This window comes from Hemibagrus wyckioides, linkage group LG28 (genome assembly GCF_019097595.1).
Source record: "Hemibagrus wyckioides isolate EC202008001 linkage group LG28, SWU_Hwy_1.0, whole genome shotgun sequence".
Taxonomy (NCBI): domain Eukaryota; kingdom Metazoa; phylum Chordata; class Actinopteri; order Siluriformes; family Bagridae; genus Hemibagrus; species Hemibagrus wyckioides.
This window is the reverse complement of record NC_080737.1, coordinates 11,652,661-11,666,403: the sequence shown is the minus strand read 5'-3', so window position 1 is coordinate 11,666,403 and position 13,743 is coordinate 11,652,661. Positions and strand designations below refer to the sequence as shown.

Sequence of the window (13,743 nt, the reverse complement as noted above, 5' to 3'; positions counted from 1 at the left end):
GTATTGGTTCGTACCGTTTGTATGTGTTAATAATCTTTTCATGCTTCTTCTTTCCACTTCTCTACAGTTGTAGAAAGACACTCACAAGAAACATTTCAATGTACAAATAAAGTTGAAACCTATGTAAACACAGTTTTGAGTTTTCTTTCCTTTCTTTTTTTTAAATTTATTTTTCTTTCTTTATTTAATTTTTTTGAGCATCTCTGGACATTAAAATTAGTATTTGTATTTGCTAATGTGTGGATATTTGGAGTGGTAATCTACAATGCTCCAGTAAACCTGTCTGTCATAGTCACTGTCTGCTTTCAGACACGGTGTCTGAGGGACTGCATAAGTGGCTGCTCATGGTTGCTTGGCAGCAGCTCCTGATAGAGAACACATAAATGCAGTACTGTTCTGACAACAGGCCAAAAATCGTTCTCTGGGTTGGGGTAATGAGCTTGTAATGTAGCAACAAGTAAAGCTTGCAGCATGTCTTCTTTTTCTTGTGGTCACCCACCATGCTGCTGGTGTTTCTGAAGAGACAGTGCTGTTTTAGTAGCTTGTTTCAGCAGTGATATGGTTTCAGGATCTAATGCTTTAAAGTGATTCAAGGGCTTGAACTGCTATTTCACCGCCTTGGTCGATGTCCTCGGTAGTCAGATCACTTAGCATTGCCCTGGAGAGAGTATTACAATACTTATGCCATATTTCTGAATATAAAGTCTTTCTAGTATGTTGCCAATTTTAACTGATGGAACTTCCGAAACATAAAGGCTATATCTGAGTGTAATTGTAAAGCATAGGCTAAAGTTCTTGCAACCAAAAGTGCATATCATGTACAAAACACATACAGAGAAAACATAAAGCTGTGACCTCTCTAACAAAGCAAATATTCAGTGCTTTGGTAACTTTAGGGCTTTTCACACTTGAAATACACTATAGAGCCAAAAGCTTTGGGACACCCCTCCAGTGCACACCAGTGCACAAAGCAAGGTCCATAAATACATGGATGAATGAGGTTGGTGTGGAGGAACTTGACTGGCCTGCACAGAGTCCTGACCTCAACACCTTTGGGATGAATTAGAACAAAGACTGCAAGCCAGGACTTCTCATCAGTGCCTGGCCTCACAATTGTTCTTTTAGAGGAATGGTCAAAAATTCCCATAAACACACTCCTAAACCTTGTGGAAAGCGTTCCCAGAAGAGTTGAAGCTGTTATAGCTGCAAAGGGCGGGTCAACTCCATATTAAATTTATGTGCATGTAAAGATATACGTTCCAGTTTTGGCCTGGCTCACAGTCTCCGCTCTAATTCATCCCAAAGGTGTTCTATCAGGTTGAGGTCAGGACTCTGTGAAGTTCCTCCACAGTAAACTCGCTCATCCATGTCATTATGGAGCTTGCTTTGAGCACTGGTGAGCAGTCATGTTGGAACAGGAAGGGGTCATCCCCAAACTGATCCCACAAAATTGGGAGCATGAAATTGTCCAAAATGTCTTGGTATGCTGAAGCATTAAGAGTTCCTTTTACTGGAACTAAGGGGTCAAGCCCAACCCCTGAAAAACAACACCTGAATTCAATGATTTGGAGGCGTGTCCCAAAACTTTTGGCAGTATAGTGTATTTAACCCTGCATCATTCTAAATCAGAAACAGAATCCTGGGTTATTTTATGTCACGTTTCGACGATTTGGCAACATTCTTCCCATCTGAACACCTTTGATAAGGGGCAGGTGCCATCCCTGTACTTTGGTTTGTGAGGGAGGAGTAGTATATACATTTTTTTTGTTTCGCTTTTTGTTTATATATAAATTTATATAAAATAAGAGGAAATTTGTTTTGGTTCTACTTGGTTTCTTTCCTTTAGTGGCTCTGTTTGTCAGTGTCCTTCAAATGGTACATTTTGTAAATATCCATTTTCCATGATGAAAAACACAGCAAATGTCATAAACAAGAATCGTGCTGAACTATTTTATTACAGTTGTTTTGTTGTGGTTGGTGTTGTACAAGCCAGGTTGGTCTCTCTCCTCCTGTCAGCTTGGTAAGACACTTGTTGGTGACCCTGAGTCGCTCCTAGGCCCACCTCAGTGTTGTAACAGGATTAACAATTAATCCTGGTTGTTCATAATCATAATTCATAATTCACACTGTACATTCCTAAACCCTGCCTTAACTTTCTTATTAACCTTCGAACATGGTGTCAACAGCCATGTTTGGATAAATACAGTGTGACCACTTAATAACAGCTTGTCGAAATTAGTACTCAGGTGAGCGTGAATGTACCGGGTTTTAAGGGTTGTTGTCTCTGGTTTCTGGGATGTGGCGTCTCTCATGGATTATAGTGCTGGTTAGTGTCAATATTGCTGTTTCTCTTTGACGCTAAACACAAATTTGTCTTCAGTATTTTTTCATTCATAGTGTGTGTACCTTTTTGTTTTAATTCTATTTAACTCTGGATGCCAATAATTGGTGTTTTCCAAATACAGTTTTTTCTTTTCTTAACTGTTATTTTTTGTCTTGGAGCACAGCATGAAATGCTTTCAGTAGTCTGTAATCAGTAGTCAGTAATCTGTAGTCTGCTCATTATTAGTAACGGAAATGCTTTTTTTTCCTGTTTTACTCACTCAGTGCAGCCTGTTTACTGAAACAAAGGATCCTCTCAGTATCTTTCTTTTGGCCGTGTCTGCTCCTCATCTCATGGAATGGAAATACCTACACCCTTTCACATGTTAGTCATTCCTTTTTTAGTAGCATGGCTGTCCCATTTATGATTCCACTAAGGGGCATGTTTGTACAAGACATTCCAGTGATCTGCTCCTTCTTGTAGCTCTTTTCATGTTAACACAAACATCTAAACCTTGAGTGAGATCTGCAGGGCTGTATTTTTGCTGGTCTTAGTTGAAAACAATACTAGAATTAGGGGTACCATTTAGTTTTATCTGCCTCTTAATTTGATCTATGTTACATATGTAGAGTCTGGGGGAAAAAAAAGGCAAGTGTGGATGCAGATTTTCCAAAAGATTGGACGCCGCTGATCTACGTATTACATTTAAAGTACAAATGGCCTAGAAATAACTCGCATGTAAATATCTATAATCAATGTGCTCTTCAATTGTGCCAAAGATTCATCTTTAAACTGTGAATTAGTTTTGTTAATGGTCCCTTACATTACCCACAATGCAATTTTACTATCTTTTGATCATTTTGCCAGTTAGATTTAGCTTTAGCTTTATCTCACATCAAATGAGAACAATACCGCAGCACTTGAGTCCTTTAGTCTGGCCAGATCTCATACAGCCACATCTATACACTTTGCTCAAACAGATCAGGTTCTTCATACAAATATGACCATCAGCACCACTGTGTATGTTATGTTATAGTTTGCTTACTAAACCAAGCGTGACTGTTCATTACGGTTGTATTGCTTTTTGGAACGTCCCGCGTTTTACAACGTCCACCTGCGTGTCAGTATAGTAGACTCTGCTGTGATGAGAATGCAGCAGCAACTGACAGATTAGCAGCAAAATCTGTTAAGCACATCACAAATATTTCGATTTCAACATATAAAGAGCGAAGTTTTCAGACAGATTATACTTTGTTATATGTTGTTCTTCCACCCACACTGCAGAAGGATTTCATTAAGCAGACGATAACAGGACACTGTCTGCGTTCCTTTATTTCTCACTGCATTCCAATACATAGACATTGGGCTTGTGATGAAGACAAGGAAGTGCAACAGAAAATGTCTACACAGACAGACGTACTTGAGTGTGTATAGAGGCAGACACTTGATTTAGTGCAAAAAATCTAAGCGCAACAAAACTTGGTTACATGGTATAAACATTGCGCGTAAGACCATTTTTTTCAAAGCATCGCTACTTCTGTTAAACCTCAGAAGTATCCTGAGACAGTGATGTCTTGTGAAGAAATTCCCAGCCATTTTTAGGTCACAACATCACGCTACTACCTTCATTTGGTTAAATGGATTCTGTGAACTCTAGTTCTAGTACATCTAGTCTTGCATTTACTTCTGTTTCGATTTTAAGCTCGTTTTTAGGGGTCGCGGTCCACATAATACTACCTGCAAACAAAATGTGGCAAGTGACCTAAAAGTGCCTAAAAAGCATGTGCTAAAAATGCATTCGAATGCAAAAGCAGTTCAATGTGCATGAGCGCACAGAGGAAGACATTGCTTATATTTATACGTTATTAATGTATTGCACTGTGTATAATATATGAATAAATCTACATAATAGTTAGGGTTAATAAGTAATTTCTGCTCCTAGGCGGTCTCTGGGAGTGCTGTCCTATAGACTATTATGTCCTGTATATTAAGGACAGTGGCAAAAACTGGAAGACCATTTAGCTTGCTTTAACATGAGTAGCATCAAGAAGCATTATAATGCATGTTGCCGTAAATGAATGCAATAGCTTAGATTAACCTCGAATATGACCTCGCTCTGTGGTTTCTTATTTAATATTATATATCAAAAGGTAAAAGTATAGCTCCATGTAGATATCTGAAAAAGAAGCCACAACAAACATGAGAGGACTATAGTAAGTGTTAAAAAAAAAAAAAAAAAACGTTGAAAAACGTAGAAATTTCTAAACTAGGTTTGTGGTTTGACAAGGAAAACCACATGTACATTTAATGGGTATCATGAATCAAACAGGATGTGAAAGCAAATGGATGGAGAGTTAGTGTATTTGTGGTAGCTGACTCGCTGCAGTTGCTGAGCCGCTTAACTAGAAAGTTTAGTGCACATTGAACTTCGGTGTTTTTAACCGTTTAGACATTTTATGTTCTTTCTTTCAGCTTTAGCAGTGGCTGATGTAAATCAGATGGGTGCTTGGCATTTATCAACATCTGTCCTTGAGTACAAAGAAGATCCAATTTTGCCATTACTTTCAGAAATCTGATAAGATGTTTTAGTTCAGTTAGGCCTACAGAACCATTTAAAACCAATTGTAATAAACTATTGATAAATGAAACCCAATACATATAATGTGGAAGTAAGCGGTTGGTGAAAGCTTAGAGTTGTGTTCTTAATGGAATGAGGAAATTTCAAAATCATGTCACTGTGGAGCTTAAAAAAAAGTAGAAAAAGGTTTTTCTGGTAGATGGAAAAGATGATGAAGGGAATAAATAAACAGGCTGTGACGCCCAAGTAAAATATAAATAAAAATCTGTTTTGAATCTGATTATCAGAAGAACCATATGGACACCACGATGCTTGTGGATTTGTATGTTGAAGAACCGCTGTGGATCATGCTGCCAGAAGCCCCAGAGAGACAGGAATTGAGATGGCGATGGAAGCAATCCAGAGTGCAGTGTGAGCTACTGTGTTCAACGCAGAGCAAATTAGAAGATTTCCTGGGAAATAGAGCGAGAGGAAGTAGAGTCAGACAGAATAATAACTATTCTTACATTTATTTATACTCATGAACACTGCACAATCATTTTAATACTCATATAAACTACACTCACTTTGGGAAAAGGCCATGCTATTCTCTTTCCAGGTGCTTCCCTGATACACCCTGCAGGTGTAAGCATATGCTCGGTCGTCTGACATCGGCATCCAGGTGAGGCGGCAGATGTTGGGAGGCACCAATGTGACGTTAGTACGACGTCTGGTCTCTATAGGAGGGATGAGGTGCACTGGGTTGTTGGGATTCGTGGTGCCCATCAGGCGTCCATCCTGTTTGAACTCGCAGAACGGCCCAGGGATCTTGTCGCTTATCGGGAACTCACAATCCACACGCACATTCCTCTCCAAGTAGGTGAGGCAGGAGAATATCTGAGGGCCGCGGGGTGTGTGATACCACCAGGAATCAAAATCCAGGAAGCTTGGTTTCTGGTAGCCCGTCGAAGCAGCAGTCAGTCCGATCATACATGACAAAAACACTGAAACATTAAGCAGACTTGGTACTCATAGTATAGCATTACAATTATTAAACATGCAGAGTCATGAACTATTGTATACATAATAAATAAGCAAATAATAAGTGATTCAAGAATGAATAAAATGGTAGCAAGTTGAAAGGGCCAGAAAAGGCCATAAATCATAAATACACTACTATGAAGGTAAGATAATGCATATAGTTGACTGCAAAGTAGATTGTTCTGTTGCTAACAGGGTGACTTCAGCTGAAAGAACACCGCCTGTTATCATTCGGTGCATTTCTCTCCTACACACTGGGGTGTGGCATCTGAATACTGTAGCACTCTGGGGCGGGTTTTCTTCAAGAACCCATCTGTCTCCATTCATTCTGACAGGTCTGCCCATCCCTGAGAAGTAGACCCATAGCATAATGCTAGCAACACCATGTTTCACTATAGGGATAGTATTAGCTAGTTGATGAGCATTTTACGCCAGAGGTAGCGGTTGGAGTTTAGTCTAAATGCTTACATATTTGAGTCATCAGACTAGCTAATCTTTTACCTGAAACTTTTACATACATGGGCCTTCCTGAATATTTGTTTCCACAAAGTTGTACTGTAGATTTTCAAATATCCCTGGAACTAAGGACAAGCATTTTTCCCAAGTGTTAAAAAATAAAGACATCCTTCCTATTTACACTAACATTAAAAGAATAAATAGCACCCGGGTGTTAATAAGTACATTAGTTCATCATAAGGAAGTGTGACTGCCTATATTGAAGTTTGGTTTTAGGTGTGTGTCTACATCATGCCAAGGAGTAAAGACAGCCATGATGTCAGAGAAGCAACTGTTGCTGCTAATCAATCTGGAAAGCGGTATAAGGCCATCTACCTAAAATTGTGATGTTTACAGATGGATAGCCTTTAAGGCAATATTCCTAGGACTGGGTATCTGGGTAACAGATCGTCTAATGCTCAGAAATATATATACCCCAAATATATACCCCAGGTTTTGATTTTTTAACTGTTTTATCTGTGGTTTCATCTGTTGGTCTGACCTGCTATTTACTTCACAAATTCAATTAATTCTCATCATAAAAGCACCGAATGATATTTCCAAAATCCAGCTGACAAATTTTAGTGGTTTTAGCTACTAGCCCAGGATCTATCTCAAAACTGGAGTGCTGCAACACACTACTCCCAGGCCTCCCAGCCAGCTCCATCAACCCCCTTCAGGTGATTCAGAATGGTGCAGTGTGCCTTGTTTTAAAACAGCCCAAAAGGACCTATACGTCACACCCCTCTTCGTCTCAGTCCACTGGCTTTCTGTAGCTGCCCGCATCAAATCCAAGGCCTTGATGCTCAAGTACAAGCCCTTGTCTGGAACATCATCCCCCTAATTCAACACTCTCCTTGAAGTTTATGTTCCCTCCCCCAACCAGTGATCAGTTAACGACCGAGGCATGAGTTTCCTTTCAGGAACCTTCATACTGACTGTCCCTCAGCGCTGCAACAAACTTCCAATCTGGACAACAAAATCTGGCGCTATCTTCAAAAAACCTTTTCCATGTATATTCAACTTATCCCCAAAAAATGTAAAAATCCACACTTACACTAGCTCATACATCTCTACATTAAGATAAAATCTTATCCTAAATCTTGCCCTATGCTTGATATATTGTTTTGCTTGTATTTCCTCATAGCTTTGGAAGCATCTGCTAAATGAATAACTGTATGTTTGCCAGATAAGATGCTAAATAACAAGCTCAATTTCACTGAAGAAGGTTGTGACAGCTACAGTAAATATCTACCCCCAAAAATAAATAAATAAATTCAAAATCAAACATAATTAAACAACTTTATACTCACAATTTATTTACAATAGTTACCCAATTACAGTGATCAAGTGACAAGATAATTGTTGTGTAAGACTATAATAGCTATTATACTGCAAATCTGAGTCTTCTGTCTGGAGAAGCTGTGCATCTGGACAGGACAAGTAGAGAATGCACTGTCCAAAACAAAATGCTGAGACATTTTTTTAATGCAAAACCAAACCAAAAACCTGTGGTCCAATAATTAATCATCTTTTCTCCTATTGAGACAAGTGTACTCTGCTATAGAATTTACACTGCCAATGTTGGCTGAACTGCATTAAATGTAGACTGCGTTGAACATGAACAGACAGCGTGATACTGCAAGGAGATGTTTGATCATTTGATCGTGTTTCACCAAGTGTGATAAATAAGGCCAGGCTGTTCTTCTAGACCTGTAGTTTTGACATGATGAAGGTTAATGGTGAGCTCCTTGGAGTTCATGGCTTGGTAATTGGTCTGACATGCACTGTGAATTGTGGGAACGTATACACAAAGGTGTGACTTTTTTTTCATGTACAGTCAGTTATTTCACTACAGATAGACTCCAGTCTCTATAGAGACTCAAGCTCTAGAGAAATCTAAAGAACAAATTCTATAAGATGCAACTGAATTGAACATCATTTTGGAGTGGCTAAGATCTGTCTAAGGTTGTGATTACTTATCTAGAGGAAAGATTTTTTGGCCAACTTTTATTTCCAGGCAGATATTTAGATCAAAGAAAGGCCATGGTGATAACATGGTAGTGTATTGGATGTGGATGTTCATTCATTCATCTTCAGTAAATGTCAGTCACATTTTCTGAGACAGAGCTAACTACATTCAAGAAAACATAACAATAAAAAATGATAACTGTTGGAAGCAGTGGATCTGGTCAAACTTTCTGTGGAGCAGGTCTGTGGGAAGGGAAACAATTGGCCAGAAATCCTTTGGCAGTGGGATGAAAAAACCCATAGTCACATACACTTCTAGTGTGCACTTCTGACACCACATTGCCTGTAGGTTCCCTACAACGTTCCCAAATTTCATTCCATCAGAACAATTAGTGCCTTAAGATTTGCTTTCCCATCACACTGTCACCATCTCTGTGTTTGGGGTCAGTGTGGTGGAGATTTGTTCTGATTTATTTATTTTTGATAACTAGCACAATACTGCAGTAAAATATTACAAAAAAGGAAACTGCAGAGTTAAAAAGAATCCCTTAAAAAATGTTCTCCAGTAACGTTGCATGTATAAAACCCGATTCGTAGGCATTACACGCTCAATTAGACTGACCCCAGCCAGCAGATGTGTTGCTGACCAAATCTGAGGTGAAAGAGCCTGTGATGTTTATAACAAGCTGATATGATTTTACAATACATTTTGAAAAATCTCTAAAAACATATTGCTTTGTCATTATGGATTAATGTGTAATGTACTTGAATGACCAAAAAAAATAGCAACTTAATCCATTTCAAATGACGTCTCTAACACGATAAAGTGTGCAAACGCTCTAAAGGAGTCTGAATACTTTCTGTATATATGGAAAAAGAAAGAAAACACCATGTTTACCTTAGCTGTGACACCAAAAACAAGGCCTCTGGTGCTCTTTTGCTAAGTTGATGTTAAATAGCTTTACAGAAGGCTTACATAGTCATGGTCAATAGATGAACCACTGAATAGATGATTATTTAACAAGTGTACAAGCAGGATCTCTGGAAATAAAGTGTAAATAGAAGGAGACATGGGAACTTACCCATCAAGGTGTATGCGGTTAGTGGAGGAGAATGCAGAATCATGGTCGGTCAATCAGACTCTAATGCTTTAAAAACAATCAATACAGTTAATAGACATAAAAATAGACATTTCTTAAAAAATGGATCAAATGCGACATTTTACTGTAGGGTGCGCCCGATGTTTAAAACACTGCAGGTCTCTCTCTCTCTCAAACACACACACACACACACACAGCGACCAAAATAACAGGACAAAGAAGTCAATCTAAGACATTAATCTCGTTATTCCCTGTAACGCTGCATTTTGTTTCTCCTCAGTGTAACAACATACAGGATCTAAACCCGACACATGACTATCGCTATGTTCTGTATAGGAAAAATGTCGCATAGTACCACAGCGTCGTTTAAAGGTGAGCATTAAATACCGACAAATGCATTTTTCTCTTTACCTAGCTTATATATTACCTGGGAAACCGAAACAAGCAGTGAAAAGATCTGCAGATTGGGGTGCTGCGGTCACCTTAAAAACTGCGTTGATGCTGATGATGCTGTGCTGCTGATGCTGAATCCTCGAGGTTGTTGTATATGGAGCTCATGTAGTCTGCTGCACGCTCAGCTATGCCGCTGTTGTGGCAAGTATTATGGTTTGTACTTCTCCATTAAAAGTAATTTATCTGGCCACTATACTCTCAAACCTAGACTGCAAAAGGATTATTGTTGAAACAGCAGTAACTGAAGTTTTATGAAAACGCAAAGTAATACTTACTGTACTGAACGACACCGATCAGGCATAACATTATGACTACCTGTCTAATATTGTGTTGGTCCCCCTTTCGCTGCCCAAACTCGTCATGTACTGTGTATTGTGACACCTTTCTGTCAGAACCAGCATTAACTTCTTCAGCAATTTCAGCTTGTCTGTTGGATCGTCAGCCTTTGCTCCTCACGTGCCTTGGCCGCCCATAACCCTGTGGCTGGATCACCACTGTCCCACCAATTTTGACAGATACTGACCACTGCACTGTGGAAGACCTCACAAGAGCTGCAGTTTTGGAGATGCTCTGATCCAGTCGTCTAGCCATCACAATTTGGCCCACTCAAATGCTTACGCTTGTCCATTTTTCCTGCTTCTAACACATCAGCTTTGAGGACAAAATGTTGACTTGCTGCCTAATATATCCCACCCACTAACAGGTGCCATGATGAGGAGATCATCAGTGTTATTCACGTCACCTGTCAGTGCTCATAATGTTATGCCTGATCGGTGTATATTGTTAATTAATTCTGTATAATAAAGTACGATTTGCATAATAATAAATAATTCTCCAAATGTTTTAGCTATTGAATTTACTACAAGCAAAATGCTGTAGCACCGGGTGTGAAATAGCAAAATGCACAGTTTTTCTACAGCCACAAATGTTTTATTTTCTATTATTTACAAGCACAACAAGGGCTGGCAAAGCATTTGAATATTACAAAGTGCAGAAGCTGATGCAGTATAACATTTTTTTATATATAATATTAAATTGTCCATCAAAAAACCATACAAACATTTAAAGCTATGTGTTCATAGGTAAAGACACATCAAATATGCTATATACACTGATCAGGCATAACATTATGAGCAGTGAGAGGTGAAGTGAATAACTCTGATGATCTCCTCATCATGGCACCTGTTAGTGGGTGGGATATATTAGGCAGCAAGTCAACATTTTGTCCTCAAAATTGATGTGTTAGAAGCAGGAAAAATGGACAAGTGTAAGGATTTGAGAGAGTATGACAAGTGCCAAAGTGTGATAACATTATGATCAGGCATTACTATGGCATAACATTATGATCAGTTACTATAACATAACATACATAACATTATGATCAGGCATTACTATAAGAGTGTGGACTGCATAGTTTAGTGTTTAATATTGTCTCTACTCTAGTGCACCTATCACCACCTTATATAACAAGATCTACAAGGGAGGTCAAAAGATGTGTGGTATAACACATATTGAGTTCAATTCAGTTTATTTGTAAGGCACCTTTAACAACGGACTTTGTCACACCGCAGCTTTACAGAAATATATAATATTCTGTATATGAATTTTAAATGTTTACATTTGTGCCCCATCAACTCAGAGGCAACAGTGATAAGAAAAAACTCCATGAGGGAGGAAATCATGAGAGGAACCAGACTGGAAACAAACTCATCCTTATCTAAGTGACGCCTGATAGTGTGATATAAATAATTACCCTTCTATAACTGTGTGCTAGATGGTTGGTCAAAATGTGCAATTGTGTAACCAGGAAATTCATTCTAGTGTTAACACATCACCTATTTTGTTAAAGTGGAGACTTGAATGCAAAACTGATTCTGGCAGTTGCAGTCCTAAAGCTATCTGCAATTGTAGTCCTAAGGCATTGTAGCAAAACTGTTCAGATCATTTGCAGTGCATATCCATCTTCATGGTTTCTAAGTGTATTTTTAAGCTGACTGTATAGGGGTCATCCTTGCCAGCAGCAAGTGGTTTCCACCTGATGAGAAATCCAACAGGAATTTGGACATCAGGATGGATCAGGTCAGTCCAGAGATCAAAAGGAGTCTGAATCAGAAAATATAGCAATATAACATTCCATGATATTATTTAATCCCCGACGACTGGTCAAACTACTGGTTACAGCTTGCTGCTCTAAAGATAATAAATGGGTCCAGTTCCAAATCTGCTGTATACTACAGTTATATGCAATTATACAATATGGTCAGCAGGGGGCAGTGCGCACCAGTCATACAGCAACAAATGCCGCAAGATAAGAAGAGAAGCGAATTGGATTTTATGTGCAATTAATCACAATGTTTAATAAAGTGTATTATGCATAGAAGCCGATTTGAATATATATTAATATTCTACTGAACACATTTTAAAGTTATTTAAAGAGCATTATATATTCCAATTTAAGTCATTAAGTTATAATACAAACAGTATTTGTATTAGTATTAGTACTATTAGTATTAGTACTATTAATAGTATTAATAGAGATGACATGAAGTATTTGTCTTGTTGAAATGTTGAAATGTCAAAATTCTCTCTAATAAATCTCCCATAAGTTCTATGTTTGTTTCTAAACATAGCATGTTGTTCCATAAGTCCTGATTTGCCTAATTACTTTTAGATGTTCATCCATCTTTTTTTAGCAAAGGGTTTTGTGTTGGGTTTAGGAATAATTGTGCAGTGCAGTTCTTTGCTTAATGTTCTCTGTATATCACTTCTTGAGTTTAGTGCTGGCTTCTCTCTTACCTTATCTTTAGGCTGAGTGTGTATTGTGAAATTGTACATCATACACCTGTCCCAGGAGAATTCAATCCATGAACTTTCCACCTTACCTCAGACAGCAGGTAAATTGGGACAGTTTAACTTACCATCATTTTTGTGGAGGCTTGATCATGTGAAAAGGTGTTACTGATTCCTTGCTGTGGAAGCTTTTTCATGACACATATATTGCACATGTTTATGAGGCATATTTATGATAACATTATGACCACCTGCCTAATATTGTGTTGGTCCCCCTTTTGCTGCCAAAAGAGCCCTGACCCATCATGCACTGTGTATTCTGACACCTTTCTATTAGAACCAGCATTAACTTCTTCAGCAATTTGAGCAACAGTAGCTCGTCTGTTGGATTGGATCACACGGGCCAGCCTTCACTCCCCTCCTGCATCAATGAGCCTTGGTCACCCGTGACCCTGTCGCCGGTTCACCACTGTTCCTTCCTTGGACCACTTTTGATAGATACTGACCACTACAGACCGGGAACACCCCACAAAAGCTGCAGTTTTGGAGCTGCTCTGATCCAGTCATCTAACCATCACAGTTTGTCTCTTGTCAAACTCACTCAATTCCTTACGCTTGTCCATTTTTCCTGCTTCTAACACATCAACTCTGAGGACAAAATGTGCACTTGCTGCCTAATATATCCCACCCACTAACAGGTGCCATGATGAGTTATGCCTGCTCTGTGTATATTTAAGACAAGCTATGCACAAAGTTAGTTCACATAAACATAGGTATCTTTACATCATCACCATCATCTTCAGTAACCTCTTTACCCTGTTCAGGGTTGTGGTGGATCTGTTGCCCATCCCAGGATTACTGCCCAGTTACAAGTCCAGATAAGTTAAGTTAAATGTCCTAAGTTAAAATGCCAGTCCATTGCAAAGCACCATGCACACTTGGGGGGAATATATTGTTTGCAATCCACCTACCAGCATCTTTATTTTTTTTCCGCGAGGTGAGAGGAAACCCTG

At 38.8% G+C, this 13,743-nt stretch overlaps 1 protein-coding gene across 2 annotated transcripts; it reads right to left on the bottom strand.

Moving 5' to 3' along the window:
* Positions 1-3,637: 3,637 nt before the first annotated feature.
* Positions 3,638-10,437, bottom strand: si:ch211-215c18.3 (uncharacterized). Of its 2 annotated transcripts, XM_058382659.1 has the most exons (5): positions 10,256-10,437; positions 9,915-10,149; positions 9,470-9,535; positions 5,468-5,884; positions 3,638-5,353 (listed from the first exon to the last, which is right to left on the bottom strand). In XM_058382659.1, the coding sequence occupies exons 3-5, from the start codon at positions 9,510-9,512 to the stop codon at positions 5,247-5,249; spliced, it is 567 nt and encodes a 188-aa protein (XP_058238642.1). In that variant the 5' UTR covers positions 9,513-9,535; positions 9,915-10,149; positions 10,256-10,437; the 3' UTR covers positions 3,638-5,246. The 2 variants fall into 2 exon arrangements, with proteins under 2 accessions (XP_058238642.1, XP_058238643.1); XM_058382660.1 differs by having other exon boundaries at positions 9,970-10,437.
* Between the last annotated feature and the right edge of the window lie 3,306 nt (positions 10,438-13,743).

Excerpts from the sequence above, each read along its gene's own strand:
- si:ch211-215c18.3 (XM_058382660.1), bottom strand. The coding sequence starts at position 9,512 with ATGATTCTGCATTCTCCTCCACTAACCGCATACACCTTGATGG. Across the intron at positions 5,885-9,469 it reads AACCGCATACACCTTGATGG|TGTTTTTGTCATGTATGATC; the intron begins GTAAGTTCCCAT and ends TTAATGTTTCAG. Across the intron at positions 5,354-5,467 it reads TAGCATGGCCTTTTCCCAAA|GAAATCTTCTAATTTGCTCT; the intron begins GTGAGTGTAGTT and ends TCTATTTCCCAG.